The 9,965-nt window shown below is 56.9% G+C and overlaps 1 protein-coding gene across 1 annotated transcript; it reads right to left on the bottom strand.

Moving 5' to 3' along the window:
- Positions 1–803: 803 nt before the first annotated feature.
- On the bottom strand, positions 804–9,677 carry PALM3 (paralemmin 3). Its single transcript, XM_031659816.1, has 7 exons — positions 9,519–9,677; positions 6,640–6,688; positions 4,801–4,881; positions 4,114–4,256; positions 3,893–3,977; positions 2,835–2,880; positions 804–2,681 (listed from the first exon to the last, which is right to left on the bottom strand). Exons 1-7 carry the CDS (start codon positions 9,557–9,559, stop codon positions 1,042–1,044), a joined length of 2,085 nt encoding a protein of 694 aa, XP_031515676.1. The 5' UTR covers positions 9,560–9,677; the 3' UTR covers positions 804–1,041.
- Between the last annotated feature and the right edge of the window lie 288 nt (positions 9,678–9,965).

Below are 9,965 nucleotides of genomic sequence, written 5' to 3'. Positions count from 1 at the left end.
ATAAGGGGCCGGGCGCGGTGGCTCAAGCCTGTAATCCCAGCACTTTGGGAGGCCGAGACGGGCGGATCACGAGGTCAGGAGATCGAGACCATCCTGGCTAACACGTTGAAACCCCGTCTCTACTAAAAAAAAATACAAAAAACTAGCCGGGCGAGGTGGCGGGCGCCTGTAGTCCCGGCTACTCGGGAGGCTGAGGCAGGAGAATGGCATAAAAACCCGGGAGGCGGAGCTTGCAGTGAGCTGAGATCCGGCCACCGCACTCCACCCTGGGTGACACAGCGAGACTCCGTCTCAAAAAAAAATAATAATAAATAAATAAATAAATAAATAAATAAATAAATAAAAAGCAAAAAGAAAAAAGAAAAAAAGTACTGCATTTGGGCATCATCTCAGCTCCCTTGCAGCCAGGTGCAGCATGGACTGAGTTCTTGGCAACAGAACGTGGTCAGAAGTGACGTGGCAACACAGGGTCTGGGTGGGGGCTCCCCCACACGCTTTCCTTGCCTATGAGCTGGAACATAACACATGCCTATGATCCAGCTTTGGCCATACGCAAGGGGAAGGTGGAGCAAGAAATGAAAAGGAACCTGAATCCCTGAATGACTGCATGGATCAGAACCACTGAGAAAAATAAACTTTTATATTTTTATAGCTACTGTCGCTTTGAGGTCTTTTTGTTACAGCAGCTCAATCTATACTCCTACTGATTCATCATCTTTGACTGTAGCAGGGTTAAGCCTCAAGTTTCCCACCAAGAGATGATGCTGTGATTCGGTGCTGACTACACACACACTCAAGCTGTCTGAGTGCTTTCATGTTTTATTTTCAAGTATAAAGGCTTCATCGCAGAAGGAGGCCAGGGTCACAGGCAGTGGGCAAGGGGTCCGGAAGCCCAGGTGTAGGTGGACGTGCAGGCTAGCTGGCTCCCAGGTGCCATGGTCAGTCCTGTGGTGCCCTGTCTGCGCCTGGGACCCTCTACTGGGTGCCAAGAGGCCGAGGTAGCTGTGAGAGGAGCTGGACGTGGGGTGGAGGGGCGTGGGCTCACATGACCGCACAACACTGGCACGTCTTTTGCTTAGGGCCGCTTGCCTCTTCACCCTCGGTGGGGGCAGATGGCTCAGGCTGCCGGGCAGGCGCATAGGTGGGCACAGGGTGGGCACTGGGGTTGGCGCTGGGCCCCTCCTCCTGAAGCAGTGGCTGGCATTCGGCGGGCTGCTCTGGGGCTGGGGTCTCTGCCAGAAGGGGTGTGGCATCCCCCAAGGGGCCTTGGCCCTCAGCAGCGGTCTGGGGCTTCACTCCTTCCTCCTCCGGGGCTCCTACTGGCTTCTCCTGGGGCTGGGGTCCTTCCTCCTCTGGCCTTGTCTCCGTGTTAGCCTCAAGGGGAGGCCCTGCCTCATTCACCTCCTCTGCCTGGGATTCACTTCCTTCCCTAGACTCCTGTTGTTCTAGATTCAGATCTCCCTCGGTCCCTTGGGTCTTCTCTGCCTCCAGTGATTCCTCACCTCCCCTTTTCTCTGCCTCCAGTGTCTCCTCCCCTCCCTTTCTCTCTGCCTCCAGTGTCTCCTCCCCTCCCTTTCTCTCGGTTGCCTCTGGCTCTTCCTCACCTCCTTTCTTCTCTATTCCCAATGGTTCTTCTACCTCCTCCTTCTCTGCCCCTCGCTTTTCCTCACCTTCTTCCTTCTCTGCCCTCAAATGTCCCTCAACTTTTCTCTCTACGCCCAGTGGTTCCTCAACTCCTTCCCTCTCTGTTCCCAGCTTTTCTGCACCTCCACTGCTCTCCAGTTCCAACTTCTTCTCCCCTCCTTTCCTCTCTACCACAGGCGACATCTCCGCTCCATCCCTCCCTGTCCCTGGCTTTTCCTCACTTCCTATTCTCATGGATTCTTCCGCTTTTCTCTTCTCTGCCTCCCAGGTCTCCTCGCCTCCTCCTGTCTCAGCCTCCTCGGCCCCCAATGGGCTTTCATCTCCTCTCTCCCTCCCTGTCACCTCAGGCCCTTCCAACCCCTCCACCAGCAGCTCCTCCCACTCTTCACTGAGGGTCACTCTTTCCACCCAAATGAAGGACCCCTCCTCTCCTCCAGAACCTCCCTGCCCGTCACCCTCAGGGCTGCCCCGGGGCACATCTTCCCCTTCTCTGGAAGCTGCTGCCTCTAATCTCTCCTGGAGCCTAGGCGAGCTGGACTGCACGGCCTCAGGGACCCTGCCTACCACCCCCATGGCCTCTGTGTCGCTGCCGCCCACCCCCTCCCATACCACCTCCACGATGCCCCTGTCCTCCTTCACCCAGGCTGGGAGCTCCAGGCTACCAGCTCCCTTCCTGTCTCCGATGGCTTCCAGCACCACTTCCTCCACCTTAGCCTCCAGCTCGGGGCCCGTGGCCCCTGTGGCACAGTCCTCTGTGACCCTCAGCCCTTCCCACACCACACTCACCACGCCCCCTCCTTTGGCCTCGCCCACCCGCCCTTTGGATGGCACCGCCCTCTGACTTAGCCCCTGCTCTGGAGTGGGGATGGGGCTGGGGCAGGGGCCATTGGCTTCTGAGGAATCCTCTGCTGCCCCGGGGACCTGCCTCGGGGCTGGCAGAAACCCCAAGACATCCTCCCTGGGCTCAGAGGGGGACTCTGGAGGTGTGCCCACTAGTCTGGCCGGCAGGGAGGCTCTCTTCTTCAGATCAGTCTGGCCTGGGGGAGTCAGAGGCGGAGGGGAGAGGACAAAAGGGAAGACAGGGTTAAGATGGAACAAAAGGACCGCCATCCACACTCCCCTTGGGTCACCCTCTCACACCCAGGCTCTGGGGTGACCTGACCCCCAGACCTAGGGGCTCCCACACTTACCTACAGAACCTGCCTCAACAATGAGCTGGGAGAGAGGACGGTGACCCTGCAGAGATGGCGGAGACAAGGTCAGGCTGGCCCTCATCCCCACCTCCAGCCTCCCTGCATGCTAGGCTCCCACCCCACCACCCCCAAATACCCTCAATGGCCCTCTATTACCTTCAGGATCAAACTCCACATTGCACCTCCGCCTTCCTCATCTATCTTATTGCCCTATGTTCTAGGACCCTGCACACAGTAAGTGCTTAAACAATGCTGCATTCCCATAGCCAGTCTCCTGTATTAGGGGCCTACTTTGCCAGTTACTGGTTACCATGGACAAGAGACACTTAAGCCTTTTGTTATTGGCACTTACATTCCAATCAACATAAATACAAAGTAAATTTTTTTTTGGAGATGGAGTCTTGCTGTGTTGCCCAGGCTGGAGTGCAGCGGCATAATCTCGGCTCACTGCAACCTCCGCCTCCTGGTTTCAAGTGATTTCCCGGTCTCAGCCTCCCGAGTAGATGGGACTACAGGCGCCTGCCAGCACGCCCAGCTAATTTTTGTTTTTTTGAGACAGAGTCTCGCTCTGTCGCCCAGGCTGGAGTGCAGTGGCGCGATCTCCGCTCACTGCAAGCTCCGCCTCCCGGGTTCAAGTGATTCTCCTGCCTGAACCTCCCCAGTAGCTGGGACTACAGGGATACACCACCATACCCAGCTAATTTTTGTGTTTTTAGTAGACATGGGGTTTCACCATGTTGGCCAGGCTGGTCTCCCAATTCCTGACCTTAAGTGATCTGCCCGTCTCGGCCTCCCAAAGTGCTGGTATCACAGGCGTGAGTCACCGCGCCCGGCCTGTACTGTTGTTATTCCCATTTTAGAGATGGGGAAACTAAGGCTTGGGAAAGGAAACTGACTTGCCCAAGACCACAGAGCAAAGTAACAGCGGGAAGCGGATCTGAATGCAGACCTAGTGGCCAGACTGCACTTGGAGAAAGCTGCATTCCTGGTTCCATGTTCGGCTTTGAGGCCTGCTGGCCACGCCCCCCATCCCACTCCCCTGATCACCCCCTCACCTGTCTGCGCCAGCTGGGCCTGTCTGAGGGCTTGTGCTGGGCACCTGTGGAAGCACTTTGCAACAGCTGCAGCTGGGACTGGAGTCTGAAGAAGAGAGAGGGCTGCTAGGACCTGGGCCCCCAGGCTCCTTGGGCTCCAGGCTGAAGCTACCAACTCCTTGGAATGCGCCCAGGGTCTCGATCTCACCCAGCTGGGGCAGAGCTAGCAGGTCTCCACTCACGTGAACAAGCTGTCTTCCAGGTTCCGGATTCGGGCCTGAGCCTGGCCCTCCGGCGACTGGGGGTCCTTCGAGGTGGGGTCCTCGGATGGCTCTGGCCCTGCAGCTGCCCCATCCATTAGCCAACGTTCCCGGAGAGACTTCCTCTGGGCAGGGGAAGGGAGTCGGCGCTAGGCATACAGACTACCCCGGTCCATGTGAAGTCCCCTCCCGACCCCTGCAGGCTGGGCAGGTATCTTATCATCACCTCACAACCACTTAGATGCGACATACATCAGGCTGGGATACACCGCCACAGTGCCACCCAACGCTGTAAGTGGGCTGACATCCCTTGTCCAAACCCTTCCAAAATGAAACAGGCACTTCCAAAGTGAAATCAATGTCCCTCCCTACGGGCCCCTCCCTGCCCCAAAGCTGGACTTCGGCTCCTCTCCATCTCCCCCAAATTGGGACAAACAGCATCACAGTCCCAGACTTTTCCCCAAACGGAACAAATGTACCCATGACCACCCCACTTCGTCCCTCCCAGGCTGGGAAAGACGTCCCCCGCCCTGGCCAAGCTGGAACCAACGCCCCCAACTGCCTGCTCCCCCGCAAAATTGAGGCTCCTATCGTCCCCCAAACCGACTTGCACAGACACCCCCCCACTTCATTCCCCAGGCTAGGCAGGCGCCCCCGCCCGCCCCCAACCTTGAGCCGCTCCACGCGGAGTTTCTCCTCCTCCAGCTCCCGGCGCGCGGCGCGGATCTCCTCCTGCAGCCGCCGCTTCTCCTGCGCACAGAGGACCCGGAGCTGCCCGCCGGCCGGGCGCGGCCTCCACCACCTCCTCTTCCCTCCCTTTCCCCTCCCTCCTCCTCGGGGTTCCCCGGAGCTCCCGAGGCAGCGAGCCCGGCGGGGGTGGCCCAGCGCGGGTCTGCGCCCAGGGCGGGGAGGGGGGCTGCGGAGGCGCTGACTCAGCGGCGGACGGGGTGGGGGGGCGGAGGAGGGCGGGGCGGGGGCGGGGCCGGCCGCGCCCGGGATGCTGCGGAGGCCTAGCCCGCGCCCAATGGGGGTCTGTGGATGGGGGGATGTAGGGGGTGGGGCCTTGGGACAGCGATCGGGGGAGGGGCAGAGCTGGGGAGCTCCGAGATTCGAGGTTCAGAGAAATGGGGATCAAAAGAAGGGTGCGGCCGGACGCGGTGGCTCACGCCTGTAATCCCAGGACTTTGGGAGGCCGAGGCGGACAGATCGCTTGAGGTCAGGAGTTCTACACTACCCTGGCCAACATGGTGAAACCCGGGCTCTACTAAAAATACAAAAATTAGTTGGGCGTGGTGGCGCGCGCCTGTAATCCCAGCTACTGGGGAGGCTGAGGCGGGAGAATCTCTTGAACTCGGGAGGTGGAGGTTGCAGGGAGCGGAGATCGTGCTACTGCACTCCAGCCTGGGAGACAGAGCGGGACTCCGTCTCAAAAAAAGAAAAAAGGAGAGGAGGGTGCTAGTGAGATGGGGGTCTGAAATGGCGATGCAGCCATGGGAGCACAGAGTAATGGAGTGTAGACATGGAATCTAGAGAGATAGGGTGCAGAGGTGGGGATGCAGAGAGATGGGTTACAGAAGTGGAGTACAGTGAGATGGGGTACAGAAGTGGGGTGCAGATAGATGGGGTATAGAAGTTGAGTGCAGAGAGATAGGGTACAGAAGTGGGGTATAGAGAAATGGGATGCAGAAGTGGGATGGAGAGAGATGGGGTACAGAGAGATGGGGTGCAGAGATGGGTTGTAGAAGTAGGGTACAGAGAGATGGGGTGCAGGGAGATGGAGTTCCATAGATGGGATAAAAAGGGTGCTAGTGAGATGGGGATCCAAAATGGGGGTGCAGCTTGGGAGTCCAGAGAGATGGGGTGCAGAGATGGGGATCAAAAGGAGGATGCTAGTGAGATGGAGGTGCAGCCATGGGGGTCCAGAGATACTGAAGTGTAGAGGTGGCGATCGGGGAGATGGGATGCAGAGATGGGGTCAGAAATATGGGGTACAGAGGTGGAGGTATGGATAGATGGGGTATGGAAGTGGGTGCAGAAAGTTGGGGTGCAAGGAGATGAAGGAAAGAAGGATGGGGGACAGAGATAGGATCAGAGTGGTAGAGACCCAGAGATGGGGGAGTCCAGAGAGATGAGGAGGTCAGGGATGAAAGTTGCCAAGGAAGGACTCAGGATGGGGGCTCCGAGGTAGGGAGATTTGAGAGATAGTGGTCTGATACAAGGCGGTTCGAGAGATGGGGCTCAGGCATGGGGTATTTGAGAGGCTGGGGTTCAGGAATAAGGCATAGACGATGCAGGCTCTGGAAGTGTGGGGGCCACAGCCCCTCATTCTGAGGGTGACGGTGACAGTGACCAGACAGGAACTGGGGGACAGAGGGAGCTGAGAATTGGTGCGGGGAGCCCTGGGCGGGGCTGGAGCTGAGGGGGGTCTCCGCAGGGATAACGAAGAAACGAGGAGGGAGCATGGGGGAAAGTTTGGGGGTCCCCAGGGTGCGGTAGGGCGTCACTTACAGCGATGACTTCTAGCCGCTGCCGGTAGAGGGAGCTCTCCGCCATGGGCCTGTGGGGAGAGGGCACGGGCTTTGAGGGGCTCCCAGAGGCCGTAGCTGTCTTGAACACCCCTCTCTTTGCCAAGATCCCTGAGCAGTGTGGAAACCGCCCAGAGCCCAGCAGTTTGCCTGTGTTTCCCCTTTGCACATGGGAAGAGTCTGGGGCAGGGGGCAAGGGTCTTGGGAGGGGAACTGAGCAGTGACCATGACTGGTGACTTTCTCTCTTAGCCCTTCCTAAATCTGGCTTTGCCTCTCTCCGCCTCAGTTTCCTCATCTGTAAAATGGGCAGGAATAGCTTGACCACCCTGCCCTCGCCACCCCCGATCTCAGAGGACCTTTACAAGGAACTATTCATTCAGGGAAAAGCTCAGGATACAGTGCTGCAAAAATAGTCCCATTGTTTACTAATAATCATAATTTATATAATTCCGTGATGAATAATATGTATGATTAATGATAATAACCATCCCCAGTCTGACCTGCAGAAACTCTCAAATGCCACCAAGGCCCTAACAAGCTGTGTGCCTCTTTCTCTTCCCAATCCCACACCCTCTTTGGACCTCAGCTCCAACCCAGAATTTCTCAAGCGCTGGGGGGGTGAGGGAGTCTGTGGCCCTCCCACTGTTGCCCTGGTAACTCCAGAGCTGCCTCCTCCACCTGCTAACCCCCCTCCCTGGGGACAAGGGTCACTGGGTCACTCTGCCTAGGACTGGACTCTGCGCTGGGAGGAGGAGGACTTGTCATTTAAGTTTTAACTCGAGATTCCCCTGTCGTCGTCTTCCTCAAAGCATCTCTGCTTCCCAGCCTCCAGAGTGGCCTCTGGACCCACTTAGGCTCCCCCTGGAAGCTAGAGGGTGACTGTCATACTGCAAGATGATTAGGGGGTAGTCAGTGTCACACCAACCTTATCAACACAGACATGCATTGGGCACCCCCGACTATGTCGCTATGTTGACCATGTGTCACAGGCCAGTATCTAGAAAGCAATGTCTTTCTGCCTGTCATCTCCAACATCCGGCATGGACGGGCACTGGGCATGGATGGGCACTGGTCAAACCCTCAAACATTTATTAATTTGAACAGTCACCCTACTGGGTAAGCCTCACTGCCTGAACTCCAGCCAGGACCTCCCAGATCTTCCGCAGCCACATCGTGAAGGCATAATAGCACTTACAGTGCTTTATGTGTGATATATATATACTATATATAGCATATAATGTTCTAAGTGCCCTATGGGGTTTCCGCTGGGTTCCCACAGCCACCTCTGCCTCCCCCTCCCTGCCTCTATCATGACACAGTGTAGTCGACTCTTTGCTGAGTTGACATTCCAGCTAAGAACAAAATCAGCCAACCATTAGCCAGCCCGTAACACGTGCCAAGTGCAATGTAATTCACTGAATCCTCCCAACGACTCTAGGAGGTAAGCTATATGAATGTGTCCATTTTATGGATGGGAAAACTGAGGTTCTGAGAAGTGGCAGCAGTTAGACTTGTCCAAGGTCATGGAGCCAAGATCAGAACTTGAAGCTGTCACATCCAAAATACTGAGAACACAGTTGGTGAGGGGGGTGGGGGTGCAGGTCCAGGAACCCCCATCAAGGCAGCTAAGAGATCCGCCTGAGGACCCTGAATGCTGTTTGAGGTAAGGTACTGAAGTCATGCTCTTTTTTTTTTGAGTCGGAGTCTCGCTTTGTCTCCCAGGCTGGAGTGCAATGGCTCAATCTCAGTTCACTGCAACCTCTGCTTCCTGGGTTCAAGCGATTCGCCTGCCTCAGCCTCCTGAGTCGCTGGGATTACAGGCGTGCGCCACCAAGCCCAGCTAATTTTTGTATTTTTAGTACAGACGGGGTTTCACCATATTGGCCAGGCTGGTCTTGAACTCCTGACCTCAAGTGATCCGCCCACCTCGGCCTCCCAAAGTGCTGGGATTACAGGCGTGAGCCACCGCGCCCGGCCACGAAGTCATGCTTTGCAAAATATCCCAAAGGAAGTCCAGATTCCGTGCTTATAGGTTTGCCCCTGGAGGAGGGCTAAAGTCCCGTGGTCTCCTCTACCACCCCCAAGATGTAATCTCCCTGCCTCTTCCTTGCTGGGGGGGATCGGGTTCCCATTGCTAAGCAACCAGGTTTGTAGTTGGTGAATAATGCAATGGAGGACCTAGAAGGGTGAGGAACCGAACTGGGGTCCCTAGTGTGGGGGGAAGCCCCTTTTCCAAAACTCTTTCCAAACCTCTGAAGCCCCCTCTACCCTTTTAACCTTAAAAAGCTCTCACCCCTCAGCTATGAAAAGACTTCACACACCCCATTCCATCTTGCTTATCTCTAACTAACTCTGGAAGAACAACGTAGGCGGCCCGGGCTTCTGGCCACCCGCAAGAGTTGGTGGCCATTTCATGAAGGAGGTCATCTTTGCAATGTTATTATCTTTCCCAGGCTGGGAGCTTTTAACTTCTGTTGGATCTCAAGCCTTTTCTCCCACCCTGGACACTGAGGGGGTGATTCTAGAGGCAAAACGTGGAACCCAGTGACCCTGACCTTCCCCACTCCCCGCACCACAGCAGTAGCCCCACCCCCTGGCTGGACTTTGGGTTCTCAGCCCTGGCAGCGGAAAATCCCCGAAGAGGAAGGGGCAGGGGGAGCCTATATCTCTCTCCCACCCCATGACTCTTTAGGGAAGGGTGACATTGACGAGCCTATGGGGTTGGCTGGCCACCCCCTCCACTCCTCAGGTCCCCTTAGGAGAGGCCACTGGAGCGCTCAGCTCCCATACAAGGCCAGCATCCCCCATGAGCCCCTCCCAAGGCCCTGCCCACCAGCCCCCCTGACCCCACAGACACTTACATGGGTGTGGCCAGAGACCACACCTGGCTCTGCAGGGCCATCTCTGCCCAGAAGTTCACTTTCTGGTCTCCGAGTTCTGGACCCACCACTCGCTTGCCTGAAGGTGCCCCGGAGGCTGTGACTTGGCTGCCTGGAGTGGGGGGGGTGCGGGCGGGCACCGGGAGAGCTGGTCCAGCGGGTTTAGGCCAGGGAGGCGGGAGGCACACCAGAGAGGGGGGCTGGGGGCTGGAGGGCAGTTCTGGGGAGGTACTATCAGCTGTCCTGATAAATTATTCACCAGTCTCTGGCCTCTTTGTTGCACTCAGCTGCCTCCCGGAAAACACGCTTTCACACACGCGTGGTCAGGCGTGGGGGTGAGAGTACTGAGTCGGTGACTCCCCCTGCCACCAGAGAATGGCATTTCTACTTGGCACCCCAATCATTTTGAGTCTGACTGCTGGCCAAGAC

The sequence above is a fragment of the Papio anubis genome, chromosome 20 (genome assembly GCF_008728515.1).
Source record: "Papio anubis isolate 15944 chromosome 20, Panubis1.0, whole genome shotgun sequence".
NCBI classification, from domain to species: domain Eukaryota; kingdom Metazoa; phylum Chordata; class Mammalia; order Primates; family Cercopithecidae; genus Papio; species Papio anubis.
The sequence above is the reverse complement of the archived record's forward strand: the minus strand, read 5'-3'. Positions and strand labels throughout refer to the sequence as shown.

What these genes read in the sequence shown, in the direction of transcription:
- PALM3 (XM_031659816.1), bottom strand. Translation starts at nt 9,559, where the DNA reads ATGGCCCTGCAGAGCCAGGTGTGGTCTCTGGCCACACCCAT. An exon ending in CTGGAAGACAGCTTGTTCAC is followed by an intron (nt 3,978 to 4,113) that starts GTGAGTGGAGAC and finishes TCTCTTCTTCAG; the next exon opens with ACTCCAGTCCCAGCTGCAGC. An exon ending in TGTTGAGGCAGGTTCTGTAG is followed by an intron (nt 2,682 to 2,834) that starts GTAAGTGTGGGA and finishes TGACTCCCCCAG; the next exon opens with GCCAGACTGATCTGAAGAAG.